At 44.2% G+C, this 17412-nt stretch overlaps 1 protein-coding gene across 6 annotated transcripts in view; it reads right to left on the minus strand.

The window, feature by feature from the left end:
• TANC2 (tetratricopeptide repeat, ankyrin repeat and coiled-coil containing 2) overlaps window positions 1–17412 on the minus strand; it is a 163837-nt gene that overhangs the window by 29177 nt on the left and 117248 nt on the right. For all 6 annotated transcript variants that reach the window (XM_050985766.1, XM_050985767.1, XM_050985769.1 and 3 more), the window contains 3 exons: window positions 11204–11435; window positions 9239–9405; window positions 7221–7828 (listed from right to left, as the gene is read on the minus strand). In XM_050985766.1, the coding sequence (XP_050841723.1) occupies window positions 7221–7828; window positions 9239–9405; window positions 11204–11435 (1007 nt within the window). The remainder of the gene's footprint in view (window positions 1–7220; window positions 7829–9238; window positions 9406–11203; window positions 11436–17412) is intronic.

A 17412-nucleotide genomic window follows, 5' to 3' on the forward strand; every position in this document is an offset into this window, starting at 1 on the left:
CTGATAAAATACTGGTGTGACCCAAGAGCACTGAAGGAGAATGATGAAATACAAAAGAAAATATGAAAAGCTTCCAGATCTGTGCATCATCGAAACTCTTCCAGTTCTCAGGTAAAAAAGGTTTTAAAGAGTTTAAAACTCCTCTGGTGTTAAGGCATTGCAATACCAGAGTAAAAGACAAATAAAAAATTACATGAGAATCAGAAATCCTGTTCACTTCTGAACCTACCAACATCCAAACTCCCTGATTTACACCCACATCTCCCTTCTTCCAGCTAACCCCATGAAAACATTCCCAAATCGAGAGGTTTGACACTGTGCCCAGTGAATCTGCTCTTCAAAAAGATGTGTATTCACATTTCATTCAGCTCTGCCAAGGGTAATGTCATAACTGCAGTGCAGAGACTGATGTGTGCTCTGACAAAGCCCAGAGCCTCTCCCCTGCAGAAGGACAGCTGCGTCTCTGTCCTGCAGAAAGGCCAAGCTCAGCTCCAGGAGCCCCTCTCAAAGGAACAGTTTATCACTGAATTGATTTATTGATTTTTTTTTAATGTAGTTTCCCTCTGATGTCATAACTGCAAATTAACTTGGAAGGAATTCACATTATTAAAAAAATATTCAAATAAAATAGTCAAGGCTACTCTCTCCTGCACTGCTGGAAGATGATTTTGCTCTAAAAGTGGGCCTTAATATTTGAGGAATAAAGTGACAGGAAGAAATTCAGTAACATTTCTTTCTTCAATCAGTTTCTGGTTAACTCTACTCCTGTCTTCCTGGTGGCTCAGTGCCACAGGATGAATTATTCTGTGAATATTTTCTTCCATTCAGATGTGGAAACGGCCCAGCAGACAGAAGTTTAAAGTTCAGAAGAAAAGAAAAAGTGCAGATTTTATGAGGACAGTAACTTAAGATGCTGAATATCTTCAAGCCCTTGCTGCATGCCAGTGCTAGGTCTGCATGGTTAATGAGCCAGTTAAAACTCTGCTTTCTGCTCTCTGCTGATGTCCTTTATGGTGGCACTGATCACATCTGCTCTCCATCTCATCTGTCACCATTCATCATCTGTGCTTTTCTCCTCGTCTCTTCCAACTGACGCTGCAGCTGCACTTCAGGGGGAAACCTGCACAAAAGTCACTTCTCTGCACTGCTAAATCCCTCCTACAGATCCCCAGCTTGCTACCAATGGCTTCAGTCATTGATTTTTGACCTCTGATTTCTGCATGAGATTAGAAAGGGACTCCAAGGCAGCTGCAGAGGGCCTGGAGTAACAGGACTAGGGGGAATGGCTTCCCACTGCCAGAGGGCAGGGTGAGATGGGATATGGGCAAGAAATTGTTCCCTGTGAGATGGTGAGGTCCTGGCACAGGGTGCCCAGAGCAGCTGTGGCTGTCCCACCCCTGGGAGTGTCCCAGGCCAGGCTGGATGAGGTTTGGAAAGTGTCCCTGCCCATGGATGGGCTCTGAAGTCCTTTCAACACAAATCCCTCCATGATTCTCTGACCAGAGTTAATGTTTCGAGATGCTGGAGATGTGGAATTTGCATAATGGTAAGTTTCCTTCACTCACCTTGTTGAGTTCCTACCCATTCTTTTTACAGTTCAAAATTACTGGGTTCCACGTCATGCAATCAAAAAAAAAAAGTTTTTCTGGGACACAAATGGGATGCCCAAAAGTTGTATTCTCAGAGTCAGCACTCCATACTTGGAGAACAGATTGGGTTTGCCTCTCCAATTTACTGGAGGACATGATGGTGGACTCATCTCTGTGATTCACAAATATGGCACTCAATAAATATGGCTCGAGGGGTCAATGGAAAGAGTGAGAAATGTTGTACTCTCCTTCCCTCTCAATGGGTGCACAGGAAGTTCTGCTCAAAATGGCAGCTCAGCCACCACTTCTACCACATCCCTGCCAAAATTAGAGCTGTGGAGATGATGAACAAGCAGACCTGGTCATTAATTGCACTCACTGAGCACAGGCCTTGCACAAGTGCAGATGACCAGACAGCAGGCTGGGTAAGGAAATAACCTGACCTCATTTATTTTGGTGGCATGTGGCATCCAGCCTGTGGCTGGGGATGGCAAAACAACTGCCATCCCACCATGTCCCTTGTGGCTGTGCTGATGTGCTGAGTGCTGCCTGCACCTCTACCTGGGGCACTTTTGTAGCTCCAGAGCTACACAACTGGCACTCTGGAGCAATGAAAAAGACATTAAGAGAGGTAATTCCAAGTGTAAAGCACTGCTAAATAATGACAGCAGTCCCTTTCCAATTTGGAAAACCTGATTATTCCATCTCTGGCCCCACAAGGTACTAGTGGGCACTGCATTATTTTTAATTTTCTGCCTAATATATAAGGAATTCAAATAAATTCTAAACCCATTATTCTGCTTCACCTTGAATTCAAATGATGCCTTTGCTTTGCTGAGTAAAATCCATCCCTCATGGATGGATTTTAGATTAAGACCTACCCTGGGTTTTGGTGAACACTTGATCATTTCAGCTAGCAATCAATCTGAGTGTATTTTAAGAGCTTTTGTGAGTCTTATAATAAAAAAGAGAAAGAAAATCAATTAATCCATGCACCATAATGCCCAAGTGATGGCCATGTGGAGGACTGATCTGGGGTAATTTTTAAGAAGTTAAGACATGTAATACAAGGACCAACTCCCCATTTAAAGCTGTTTGTTGTATCCCTGAATTGCTAGAAATATCACTTTCACCAACTTCTTTTTTCTCCCAACTTTCTAAATGAATTATCTTTACACTGAGGGCTGTTATTTGTCAATCAAATTCAGCATCCCATCAAAATAAAACAAAACCTCCAATTCTGCTCTAAAGCCTTCACTCCATCATTTTGCTGGGTATTACATAAAAACATTAATTTTGTGCAGGAAAAGTCTCCACTTGCAATGTGATCCCAAGAGAGAAAAAGGAAAATGTAAAATACCTACAGAGTATTGTACTGGAAGACAGCTCTGCCAGAAACCATGGCAACTGGGGTGTTAGATGAGAGCTGCTTCCTTCTGCCTGCATTGCTGCTGCATGTTTATCCATGCAGGGTATCTTCAGCTGGGCTCTGACAAACAGATTTGGTTTAGGGATGTTGAAGAGGAGGGAAGAGGTGAGGAAATGGCCTTGTTCTGGGTTCATAAAATGCTTATCCTTCAAAACCCACTGCCCTAGTGTCGCCCTGATTAAGATTTTCTAAGCCTTCTGATGTTGACATTTTTGTAGCAAACTTTCTGTAAATAACTCATTGTTTTTCATTCTTTTATGGAGGAGGAGAAATTTGATGGACTGTTGGTTTGTCCAGTGTCATTGGAGAGGTGTCACTGCCACCCTCCAATCCACTGTCACTTTTGGAAATCTATAAATGATGGAGTCACAAAATAAACTTCCCTTTTTCTCTTCACCTTGAGAACAGTGGTGTGTGCTTGTGTTCTTTTGTGTCCTACAGTGACACCCTAGAACAGCAAAGCTTCACCAGAGGCACCAAGCCCCTCTGCTCTTCCCACCTCTGCCAAGCTCCAGTCCTGCACAGGTCACCTCCCTGGGCAGCAGGTCTGTGCCTCAGTGGCCCTGGAGGTCAGACAGGGACTGAGCTTTGGGTTTCAGCTCACCTCAGCCAGCAGCCAGAAGAGGCCAGATGAACTGCTCCAAGGACTCCAGGAGATGAGAGGGACTGCCTGAGCAACAGACACCTGGGGGCAGGCCCCTAAAATTAGGGGAGTTTTGGCTTCACCAAGCCAGAGGTGAAGCCCCCGAGGTGAAGATCTAAAATGAGGTGAAGATCTAAAATGAGGTGAAGATCTAAAATGAGATGAAGATCTAAAATGAGGTGAAGATCTAAAATGCTTCATCTTGCTATGGAGGCTGGGACACCCCCAAGCAGCACAAAGAGCCTCTTCCCTCAGCCACCACCACCAGCACACACAACGTGGGTTGGTCCAGTGCCACCCTGGGACACAGATGCCCAAACTGGGACTCTCCTACAGCAACAGCACTGAGAGTATCTTTATCCCACCTCAGCTTTCCTGAACAAGGGAAGAAAATCTGTGAACCTGCCTCAAAACCCTGTGTGTAGGGTAGAGGAGCAGCCTGGAAAGATTCACTTCATCCAGCCTTGTCAGTCCTGGAAACATCTCCTGGGGAGCCCATCACCCTGAGATTCCTCATAACTCAGCTGGAGGAGATGCTTCCCAGGCACTCCTCATCTGACCTACTGCAGCCTTTTAGCTCAGGATGAAATTAATCACTCTAATTTCTCTCCTCTGACTATAAAGCAAGTCTAGACAAGCAACTCAGATGTTTACACTTAAACCTGGATAAAGTAATTTCACTTCTGGGGTCCATATCTGACTACAGCTCTCTTACTGCCTTGCCAGGGAATATCACTTCATTTCTGTCTTGCTCACAGCCCTTCCAGCAGCAGCAAAAGGATAAAACATTTATTAGTGTTGTAAAAACATGGGAAATAATTGCATAGAAGTTTCTGATAAAGTCTGGGCAGAAAAAAACTGCATTAGAGCAGAATTTAGGTTTAGAAATACGAGTGTAGGAGGAAGGTGTAGTAAGAACTGCTTTCTCCAAGCACCAGTCACAAAGGATTGGGTCTTTCCCTAAAATGTTTTATGCTATTTGTCAAGGAAGCCACTTGGTTGATGTGCTGGCCTGACAGGCTGGGGAGGTCGTTACTGCAATGCTGGTTAAGTGCTCTGACAAATGCCTCACTTTTTAACTCCTGTGTTAAAAACTGGAGGGGTTCCTCTCTGGGGAGAGCAGCAGTGAGAACGTTGCCCTTCAGAGCCAATTAGCCTTTGCTTTGGACAGCAAACACATGATGAGGGTTCAAAGAAGAGGGTCAGCATCTCCACAGGCCAACCACAACCCCAGAGGGTGGAGATCTGCTGTTTTTCTTAAAAGCATAGAAAAATGTGATAATTCCTGTTCCTCCTCTGCCCTCCCCTCTTTTCCACGCTTCTGAGAACATGAGAACTCTCTCTCACTAATGAAATCAGGAAGATTATCCAGCTGCAGTGCTGGGATATGAGTGGACACGAGGCCCATTATCCCAATTTCCTTCATAACGGTCTCACACCTGGACACACTGTCAGGGTCAGTCAATTAACAGCAGCTTCACAAACCCACATTTCACTTCAAAGCTCTTCTTGCAGGGAATAATATCAGCCTCAGCAACCTTATTCTTCACCTACTGGCACTGTACTGACATGGTGGGGTCAAACTGCATCACGTTCAACAACCCCAGGACTGCTCTGTGCAGTTGTCATGTCCTCTCAATTCCCAAGTGAGCAGAAGGAAATCCATCTGGCTGAGAACAAACCAGCTGCAGACACACTTCCACAGGCTACTGCTGTGAGCTCTGTCAGTGGCCAGCTCTGCTCCTCTTCCAAGAAATAAAATGAAAAATCATGACTTCTCTTAACTGTTGCTCAGGGTTTCCCATGAGCTCAGTATCAGCTGGACAGGAGGATTTTGTGGAGTGCTGTAGCTCAGGGATCCTTCTCTATTAACCTCTGGGTTGTATCTGGTTTCATTAGTTACCATCAGAGCATAATGCAATTAGTGCACATTATACATCAGAGATATAAATATATATTAGTCCTCCAGTATGTATGGGCTCATGCCTGTGGTAGTGAGATTCTGTTGATGCACTGGAATTTCATTTTGCCTGTGGGAAGGAGCTAAGCCAGGCCAGCTCTGTGGGGATACCCTGCTTGCACAGAGCATCAGTGGTCCCCATGAAGTCACCATGAATTTCCTCACATGAATGGCACATATGAGATGGAAAGTTATACCTGAAAATCTCCTAAATAGTCTTAAGGGCAGCACAATGTGTTTGTGATGCTTGGAAAGGCAGCACCAAACCCAAATGTTGAGCAAAAATCTTTCTGGTGACTTGCTGAGTGAACACGGTCTGATTTGTGCCTTCATGTTGATTACACACTTTGTTTAGTGCAGGAACATCTAAAATGCAGCACATCTGAATTTCCTTCTGAATCTGCAGCACCAGGTAGGAGTGATTGGGATGGAGGAAGCTCTCAGCTCCACTGGAGCAAGCACCACACAGATGCTGCAAACAGGGTACAACAGCAAAACGTGGTGGCAAGCACTCAGTGACTTCCAAGAAAGGATATTAAATAATTCTTTGATTGATCTGAAGGAACCTGCTGATGGGAGATGCTTTACCAAGGGCTCACTCAACAGGAATATTGTCAGAACCCACTAAAAACAAGGAGATGCCCATTGGGAGGAGCTATTTTGTATTTTCCTACTGCAGCCTGTTTACCTTGAAATTTAAAGTTGCAAATTACTCTGACACCACTAACAGCCACAGCTGCCTTTCAGCCAGGTGCTTTCCAGCTCCAGCAGATACCATGAGATTGTCTTCAGACTGACCATTGGGTCACTGGCACATCCTTGAATCTGAGTGTTTCCCTGATGATTATAACCATATTTTAAGAAATGGGCAGAAAAACGGAGCAAAACTTGTGAGGGTAAGTGATGAGAATTACAGTCAGATGGTCTGTTTCCACTTGTCACCAGAAACAAAACTCATGTTGTTGATAGAGATCACTGGGCTTAGAGAATATAAATCTAACTGTGATTAAATTCTGCTCCCTGTGAGCTAAGCCAGGAACTCAGCTGCTGTCAGGCTAGAGATTACAGATGCATTTACAGTGCAAAATCACTACAGAACAATTCTGCTCTTTATTTTATTTTCAAAAAAACCTTTAGTAGAACTATGAGGAACGCAACTTGAAAAATAAGCAACCACGAAAGATGTATCCACACTACTCATCTTTCCACTTCTTATCTTCTACTTCCTGTGCTTTTGATGCCTTTGGAGAAAGGGACAATGATGCCCTTTCTCCAGGACTGAGCTGGCAGGAATAACCTGCCCCTGGTGATAACTGAGCTAGGCAGCCTGGGGCCTTCTGAGGAACAGCTCATCTCATTCTCAAGATGACTGTTAGGTTTGCCAAGTCAGGTGTGTGCCCAGGGGTGCTTGTTTCTTTCCATGAACAACATAAAGACCTCAGGTGATCAGGACAGAACGCAGAGACCTCCAGAGTACAGAGAGCAAACTCTGTGTACAGAGTAACTGCAGCCGTGTGCAACTTCATAAAATAAGATGATTCAGGTAACAGTGCAGAGTAACACACTGGTAAGCTCTGATTTCTCAGAGCATTTGCTTACCTTGGATCACAAAGAAACTTGGTTTTTTCACCTTCTTCTCTCCAAATAAGCCATTCTCGGAAAGAGGGATGAACAAACATTCGCGTCATGTCTCTACGTTTGATAAGAAACATAGAAAGGTTCTCCATCCTCTGCTGAAAGTCCTCCCACTCCAAAGTGCCCTCAATGTTACCTGCATTAATGGCCTGAAAAATATGTTCATCTGTTAATGGGTGCAGAGAAGCCACTGCTACGTTCAAGAGAGGCATGACCCGATCAAAGGAAGACTGTGTTGGGAACTTCATATTGCACTGCAACAGGTACACTTCGGACAGGGACACTGGGACCACTTTGTAGCTGGAGCTTTTTAGAACTAGGTATCCTTTCTCTATGAGATCAAAAGTAAGTTTCAGGTACAGGTAGGACCCTTGGCTCAAGGTCTTGAGGTGAGAGCTGAGTTTGCCAAAGGTAGTGTTGTCCATTTTGCCATTGAGCGAGATGTTGTTCTGGATCTCTGAGCTGCTGTGTATCCTGTGGAGGATGTATGCCTGCAGATCCTGGTCGATGGCTTCATTCTCTTCCAGTCTATCCAAAAATATTCTGTGGAAGGGCAACAGCTTAATTATTTCCTACAAAGAAAGAAAGAAAAAAAGATACTCATGCCTGCAGTGTTTGCTATTCTTTAAGTAAACTTAGTTTCTATTACATTAGCACCTTTGAGACTCCTTTAAGACCTTCCATCAGGACAAGAACACAAACAGCAGTTTGTACCCTCAGGGCCTCACACTCCCATCTATAATCAAGCAGACTGTGTGTGACACGTGACTGATATGAAAACAAGGGACACTTTCTAACAGCACATCCATGGAAAGGGCTGGTAAATTCACAGAGCAGTGCCCTTGTTATTCCTGTCCCTCCCAACCACAGATTGACCTCCCATCCCTTCTGCTGTCCAGGACACCCAGATGACAGATCTGAGGCCACTTGCTGAAGCTGAGACCAAGAACCTCCCTGAGAGCATCCTTCTGCATCTACACCCACAGATGCACAGAAACATCAGGACAGATATTAGTGAGTAACTTCCAGTGCAAAGCAGCCGTGTCTGTCTGCTGCAGGACACTGCGCTCAGGGAATGCTCATCTACTGAACTCCCTGGCTCAACACAGACCAAAGATCACCAAAGGCTTCTCCAAAGAAATTCCTGCCTCACACACACACTCTCAGCCTCTGTGAGGAGAGGAGAAGTGATGCAACAGATCTGGACAAGGCCAACTCCAGGAAAGCCAAAAGCTCTCCAACAAAATAGAGAGGGAGAGCACAGTGTGAACTCAAGTGGCAGTGAAGACTTTACAGATGCAAAAGCCCTGATTAAATGAGGAATTCAAGTCATTGGGATCCAATTTAGTTACAATTACAAAGAGATTTCTTCCAAATGATATTTAATTTACTCCATTACTGAGCAAAAAATGGACCCCAGCACTGAACAACAAATAGTCTGTACTCTCCTGGCCTTGGGAAGCAGCTGCCATTCCCAGTGACAATGACAATGTGGGGGCTGGCTGCCCTGGAGGGGCTGGAACCACTCAGCTCCCTGCTGACCTGCTCACAACAGTCTTGAGCTGAGTAACATCTTGGCCTAATCAGACTGAAATCATCCTGCTCTGGGTCACACCAAAAGGAATGAAGATCCAAATTCCTCTGTCCTTCCACATGGAGCCATTAGGAAGGCAGGGCCTGGTGTCTGGCAGCCTTCCTAATGGTTCCATGAGTCAGGCCCTACTGGCCAGTGAACAGTCTCAGAAAATGATCTGAGCTATTTGCTGATGAACATTTATTTACATGAATAAGTGATGCTGGATTAGATCCTTCCAAAGCTGTAGAGTGAGCCTAGGGACATGGATGTAAATCAAAGAATAAAAAAGCAAAAAGGATAACCTGAAACAAAGGTTTTGAGCAAATCCAGAACATCCAGTAAGATCTTCTTTACCAAAGTCCCATCATGACAATGACACAGATTATCCCTGTTTTGGGTCTCATACCTGTAGACTTGTCCTGACTGTCACAACCAGCTTCAGCCAGGAAGGGAATTTTCCAATCATTTTGCTCAGGAACGATACTATGGTGTCTCCATAATCTGGCTTGTGAAATTCAGCCTCATTTAAACCATCAATTAATATAATGAAATCTTCATCAGGGATCTTCCTCTCTGAGAGAAAGAGAAAAAGCATTTATTGGATAGGCTATAGACACACAACCATGAGGTACTGCAACATCACTACAGAGTTTTAAACTCTGTCAAAGAAGAAAACACCTACAGAGGCAGCACCTTTTTAATGATACATTAATTGCACATTGACATTTACAGGTCATCTTGTTTCCCCCTAAAGCTGGGGACAGGGACATCCTGTTGTTGTTCCAACCTGGCCTTGAAAATCCTACAAGAAGTAAATACTGGACTGTTTAAACAGGATTTTTTTGCTGCTGGAGAATACAGTAACCCAGGTGATGCTGACAATGCAGTAATTTTTTCTGTCAGACACTGAGAGGTGAGTATGGCTTTACAACTAATGGCAGAGATACCTTTGGACTTGTATCTTAAGCTCAAGGGGTATCTTCTCAATGGTAAATTTGCCTAGTAAGACTCAAAACCAGGTGTAAAATGTAAAATCTGAGTCTATTGATGGCATATGCTATTCACATGTACTACATGTCAGAATTTAGGGCAAATGGGGGTCAACCTCCTTGACAAGAAAAATAAAAATCCTCCAAAACACTCTGAAATCAAGAGCTGAAACATCTCCCAAGGAGCTACTGCAATAACCAAGAATTATTTTCCTCTAGAGCAGGGGTTCCTAAATGCCTCTTTTTTTCTTTTTCTTTTTGCCAAGAGTGATGATAGGAAAGAGCAACCACGCTCCTTCCACAGTGACATTTCTCCATGCCAGGAAAACCAGCCACTGTCATGCTGTGCTGCCTCTACATATGCTTTGTGCCTGGTGGAACAGGGCAGGTTGGACCCAGATGCTGCTGCTCAGAGCTTGGCCACAGATTTGAAGAGCTGGTTTGAACATCAGAGCTTTGAATCTGCCAGAAGCTGCATCTCCTTCATGTTGGATCTTACACTGTAGCGTGTAGGGCGGTAACAAAATTAACTGAACTATTTTTGCAGCCAAGATGCAGCACAGGCACAGTAATAAACATGATTCTGCAGGACAACAGTCTTGAACTCTGCAATGCTCTGACAGTTTTCATGGCAACGAGCAAAGATCTTAAATTTAGTGACTGTCACGATGAATTACTTATAACTTGCAGAGAGGAGAAAGAAAAGAAGACAAAATCAATGCTCTATTAGAAAAAGCTCTGTTATCAGAATAAGGCTTGTCACCAGCTCCTCCAGAAGCTTTACACATGGTGTCTATGGACTTTTTGATACCAGTCCTTTGGTGAAAGCTTCAGATTCTCCAAAACCCACTAATAGTGACAGGGGAAGGGAAAAAAAGTCACTCCTACACAAATAATTCAGAATATTTTGCTGTAAGCAGTGCTGTGAATGCAACTGGTTGCTTGTTTTCATCTTTAGAACTTCAAGGACAGTTTTGGGATATGAAAGAAGCAAGAAAAGGGAAGGCCAAATGGGAAAAAATTCCTCACTGAGGGTGGGCAGGCCCTGGCACAGGTTGTCCAGAGAAGCTGTGGCTGTCCCTGGTTCCCTGGGAGTGCCCAAGGCCAGGCTGGATGGGGCTTAGAGCAGCCTGGCACAGTGGAAGGTGTCCCTGGCATGGCAGGGGGTGGAATGGGATGACCTTTAAGGTCCCTTCCACCACAAACCATTCCATGATTCTCAGTCATGGGGATTCTGGAGCTTCCCTTCAGCTCCAGAACCGAAGCATCCAGATGAATCCACCGCTTCCTTTAAACACCCAGAACCCAATGAAGCATCATTTCCAAAACCCCAATAAAAAGAGGCTCCTGTCAGGTTGGGGCATGGCAAGGAACAGCAGTACCTTTGTGCAGGCTCTCCAGGGGCTCCAGGACCCCCCTGCGGAAGGAGGCCATGGGGTCCTGCACGCAGGAGCGCAGGCTGAGCAGGCTCTGCAGGTGCGGCTCGCGCAGCAGCTGCTCCCGGTAGGCCACGAACTGCGGCGAGCGGCAGAGCAGGGCGGCCACGTTGTGCACAAACTCGGGCACCAGGCAGGTGTAGGCGTTGTCAGCCTGGCAGTAGTGGTAAGCCACGACCTAGCAAAGAGAAAAGAATGAAAAACTCCGTGTTCTTCATCAGAGCCACGCTGGGACAGTTGGAAAAGCAGCGTGTAGCTGTGATATTTTCTGAAAAATCCTTTCCTTAGGATATTTTCCTCCTGAGAAGCTGAGAGGCCTCAGGAACAAAATGTAAACAATTCTTATCTGCTGCTGTGGGATGCAACAGGTGGATCTGGGATTGGTCTCATCTGGTTGTTTCTAATTAATGGCCAATCCCAGTCCAGCTGTCCAGACCATCTCAGTCAGAGACAAACCTTTGTTATTCATTCCTTTTCTATTCTTAGCCAGCCTTCTGATGAAATCCTTTCTTCTATTCTTCTAGTTTAGTTTTAATATAATAGATATCATAAAATAATAAATCAAGCCTTCTGAAACACAGAGTCAGATCCTCATCTCTTCCCCCATCCTAAGACCCCTGCAAACACCATCACAGCCGTGGTTTTTCCTTTGGTGAGTCTGAGCTGTTCTGGCAGGTGAAGTCTTTAGGAGCAATGACTGTTAACTACCTATGACAAGAATCCAGACAAATCAGTCGGTAAAAACAGGCACTGGTCCTGACAAGTGACTGGCCCACCCTCCTGAGGAATAAATGAAATGAAGCCATAGCTGTTTGCAGAGATGGACAGTGACAATGGTTGACGTCTCTATGTGTTGTGCTGAGCTTGTGTGTGCTCTATCTAAGAACTTGGTGCCAGTAAAGAGCTGTTGAGATTGTTTTCTTGAACTTACTCTTTATTTGCTTTGTTTTCACATGTCAAGCTCTGTGGAGTGGGCAGACAGCACTCCCTGAGTCCATCAGAGTGAGGCAGCCCCACGGGTACAGATTCCCCTGAGATGGGGGCGATGGCAGGCTCACTGTACTTTACTCATACATTGTGATCTCACACTTCATTAAAAAAATTAATTCCATTAAAAAAAAAAAAGTTCCCCTTTTCCCAGCTTTCCCCTGATTTTTCCAGCTCAGCAAACTCTGCTAGAACCCTGCTACATTCTGCCCATTTATTAAAATAAGCAGAACACCAGTGATATCTTCTCAGGCCACGCTGCCAACTTTCTTGTTTTCTTTTGCAATATAAAAAAGGCCCTCAAAAATCTGTCTCTGCTTGCAAATTCCCTGGGAAGCTGCTCTGGCACCACTCCAGCCCAGCTCCTCCTGCTCCCTTCAGCCATAGGCACTGTCTGCCCATTTGGGATGAGCCTCTGCCAGGGCACAAAGCTTTTCTCCAGCTCCCATTCTGGACTGGGTTTTCTTTTCAAATATCACTGAGTATCCAAAAATATCCCAGCAAGGCAGGTGGGAACAGTTCTGTACCAAAACCACCGCTGCCCTGGAGCACTGTAGCACAGAATGTTACAAAATAAATTGCATTTTTGAACTTGGGAAAGACAATATAACTGAGGACACTGTGAAAAGGAAAAGCTCCTCTGGAGCTCAGGGCAGCTGGGATGAAATGTGCCCATGGCTTTGGACATGATAAAGGCTTTCTGTCTCTCCACCTGCAAAACCTGTCCCTTAGATTGCAGGAGGCTGCAGGGTGGCTAGGGCAGTGAAGGATGGGACCAAGGAATGAACACATCAGGCTGTGGGGTCCTCACACGTTGCTGGTTCAGCACTGGCTTTTAATTTTCAATATGAAATTACCCATCGGATATAATGCAGTAATTTCCTTTCCCAGTCAAAACGAGGTGTGACACATGCAGCGATGAGAAAGCTGGGCTGTTATTTCAAGCATCAAGCACTAATACATGTATTTAAGTTTTAATGGATACCTCCAAATTCCTTACAGAATTTTTCCTACCAGACAGTTAAAATAGAATGAATTCCCTTAGAGAACAGCACTATATAAAGTAATTATAGAGGTAATGATTTCTTTTCATCAATCCTATTTATTTGGGGATTATAACTTGTGGATTTCACAGAATGAAGTTCACAAGTTGCCATTCCTTGATATCAGGTTCCACTAACAGAAATTACTCTGATTTCCTATGCAACCTGTGTGTAGACACAAAAATAAAGTCTCTTTTAATGAAAGGCCAATTAATTTCTTCCAGGAATCTGAAGAGTCACGTCATGGAAAAAGGGTCACCCATAATCATCATCACCATCAGATTTTGGGACACACATGCAATTACAACCCACTTCATTTCAGCCACTTCCCCTGCATTACAACTGGATTTGATGACCTTAAAGGTCTTTTCAAACCTTAGCAGTTCTTTGATTCCATGATTCCTGAAGCCTGTGCTGGATTTACTGGTGCATCAACTAAGCCTTATAACCAGCAGGATAAACATAATGCTGAAGGGGGGGATCTGAAGCTAAAGCAGTAAGCAAAGGAATATTCTGGGAAGTCAACCACAGCAAAGGCAGAATGACGTTCTTAGAAAATGCAACCTGAGCCAGAATTTCATCTTGATGTTATTTATTCTCTGTGACATTTTCTCTATCTTCAAATCACAGAGAGGCTGCCAAAAGCCAGGGCTGTGAGTGGAGCCTGGGGATGGAGATGGGGCTGAGAATCACTCACATGGAGCTGGGTGGGAAGCAGTTTTCTCACACTGTAAAACTCTTCAAGGTTTCTAAATCTGTTTCACCCTTGGGAATGAGACCAGGTGAGTGTCTCATTCTCCTTTATGAGAAGGGAATGTAAGAGCCTCCAGGATGGCCAGGGCCTGGTGGGGATGGGACTCACCCCAAACAGCTTCAAACTGCTCTTTCTACCCTGTATTTGGTGAATGCCAGTAATGCTCTGGGAAAGGTCCCTTTCCAATTATTTCACCTTAAATACTTCATCAGTTGTTCAAGGTTAATTTCTCCAGGAAGGGGGATGGATTACCAGCTTCACTGCTAAGGATTCTCTTCTATGACATGCAAGACCACATGCAGGCTTTGCTCAGCATCTAAAATGATCACTCATGTCCCAGTCATGATTCTGAGGTGATTTTGGTCTCTCTTCCTTTTTGTTGACTGGATAAGCCAAAAAACAAATAAAAACCTCCCTTGTATACCCTGGAAATTAACTTTTCACTGGAAAAGGTGTGTTCTCTCTCAAGAAAAGCTTAATTTTCCACAGATCTAACTATTTTGCCTTAAAATAATGTCTGAACAAGTTCCAACCATGCCTTATCATAAACAAATCCTTGAGTTAAACATTTAATTTTATCTAGAAACTATTACAAAAAATGAAATCACCCGGGAACATCATGTGGTTCCAAAAGTATGGGCACGCCTGGATGTTGTGTTCAGCAAATTGTTATTTGTGACTGATACAATTTAAGACATAATTTTTTTAACTGTAGTTTCAATTTGAACATTGTCATCCCATTGCTATAAACACTAAATCGGACTTCCAAAACTTTCAAACCTTTATTTCAGCTATCAGGTTTGTTAAGTGATTTCCTTGTTTTAAAGTCTGTCTAAATTCAAATCATTGGATTGCAAAGCACACAAGGCCTATAAGCAACCCTAAATCAAGAAGTGGATTAAAACAAAGGATGGGAAAAGTAACACCCATATCCAGTCAAGTGCTCATTTACTCTGAAATGACATAAACTTCATCTTTGTAACTGCCAAAGCAGAATGACAAAGACATTATTTGTATTCTCTCTAGGTGTTTAACCCAGCAGGTCTTCAGGAGTCTCTTCTCCCAACATCAGACATTATTACTCTCTCTTTTTGCCACAATCACTCCCCAGTTCTGCCTTCATCCAGCCTCATGTAACCTTTACCTTCCTGCTGGATGAAGGATGTTAAAAGCAAAACAGCTGCTCTGAGGAGAATGGAAAATGCTGCTGGATGAGCAGGTAAGAGCCACATGAATGGAGCAAGAGGACGAGGGTGAGAGGGAAAAATGAGACACAAAAGAGATGGTGTATCAGTCACCAAGTACAGAGGGAGAGAAGGGACTGAACTGTGAGGGAGGAAAAGAAAAGAAAGAGAAGGGGAACGAGTGACATGGCAGGAGAGGGAGAAGATGACAGTAACAGGAAAGGCTGGAAGGACAGCATGAACATCAAAGGAGTGGGAGGGTCTGGAGATGTCTCAAGGGAAATAAGTTATTTTTAATTATTAGCACAGGCCAATTTTATGCAGTTCTCCAGCAATGCTTCTGAAACAGAATCTACTCCATTTAGGCAGCTTTCCTTTGCCATCACACCTCCCCTGTGGCTTTTCTTGGCTTCCTTCTGGAAGTGTATAGTGCAAGGACAGCCAACTCTCTTTGGACCAACCTCCCAGACCCCTGAGCTCACAGCAACACCCCACTCCCTCCAGTGCTCTTAAAGGGCTTCAGCACTGTATTTTAACCTTTAACAAGATTTTTTTTTTTTTGACCCATACAAAATAGCTTCAAATAAATGCAGAGTAACACTTTGACTTGCCACTATGCCACATGCCAGGCACAGTGCTGGCTGGGAGAATGGAAATGGCCCTTAGCACTGCATGTGACTGTGACCCAGTATGTGGCACGTGGTGACCCAGTTTATTGGCAGTGTTCATTACCTTTACACAGCTGAGTATGCTGGGAAATGCTTTCTGAAACTCATTAGTGGCCCAGGGCATCAAGGCTCAGCAGCAATGAATCCCTTCACCTCTGTGTAGAGTAGGAGCACTCTGTTTTTCTGTGCCTGCAGCAATGTTAGTGATGCTTTGGATATGGCTGGGAGGATGGGGAGAAGAGCCTCCTGGAGCCACCAGCTGTGCTCAGCATCAGAAAAATGAACTAATGCAATGGATGTGCAGCTCCTCCACCAGCTGCTCTGCACGGGGTACGACCCATTAGTGCAGCTGAGCTGGGTTTCAGGTCCATTTGTTTAAGTGCTGCTACCACAAGCCACCACACAGCATCCAGAAACCCGAAGAATAAAGCTGTTCAATGGGTTAGTTAAAACTGGGTAGCCAGTCCATTAAAAATCTTCTGTGAGTAAAGGACAAACCTTCAGGGAAAAGGAAAGGTCAGCATGGCAGGACTGAGTCGAGCTCCTGCTTGCCAGTCAGCAGTTACTTCATTCTAAAATTAATGATTTGTTCATCTCTGACATTAAGAGCTAAATGCAAACTTTGCCCCCAAGAATTTACTGTATAAAAATCAGGCATAAAAGTGCAACCCTGAGTAATCCAGAGGAGGAAAAGCAACTGTTTGCTCACCTTTCATTTCTGTCATCATAGATACACAACTTCTGAATATTGGGATAAGTGACATTTTCAGAGGGAAGGGGAGTGGGTGAGAGGACAACGAGCTTCCCACCAGCATTCTGGAGCCTGTACCAGCCATTACCTAAGACTGTTTGTATATTCTTAATCTGCTTTTGTAATGATCTTCATTTCTCCAGCACAGGGACCTCAGCCCAGTCTGAGAACACTCTGCTCTGCTCAGTGCAGGCAGAGGTGGAACATCTGCACACAGCTTTCTCCAGCTCCTCACATATGGTTCATCTAGCTCCTAAAATAACCCTGACAATTGTGGCTGTCCATCACTGTCAACACTTTCTTCTGTGCTTCAATTCTGACTTCAGTGTAAACATAACTATAAAACACACACATCCCAGAAATACTTTTCCATCCAGACAGACCAAAGGACCTTAAAACCCTTCCTAAAGTGTCTGCAGCCAAGGTACAACAACCTATTTTTACTTTAATTTTGGCTGTAAGGATTCTTTTTAGCTCTTTCTCTGGTGATCAGAGATGCAAAAAAATCTTTAGTGAGCAATCTATGCTGTGGATGTGACAAAGTGTTTGAAAGAGCCATATTCCTTACCTCTTCCAGGAGCAAACAAGCTAAACCAGCATCCACTGATCAATTACATACCCAGCAGGATGACTTAAGCACTCAGGGGAAGTGATAGATGAGGTATTTTAAGCAGAGATAGCACACTTTACTGCCCTTTCTGGTGTCTGCAGAGCTTCAGATTTGCAAGGAATACAGTGACTAATGCAACCTGAACAAAACCAGACCTG

Source organism: Serinus canaria, chromosome 27 (genome assembly GCF_022539315.1).
Source record: "Serinus canaria isolate serCan28SL12 chromosome 27, serCan2020, whole genome shotgun sequence".
NCBI classification, from domain to species: Eukaryota; Metazoa; Chordata; class Aves; order Passeriformes; family Fringillidae; genus Serinus; species Serinus canaria.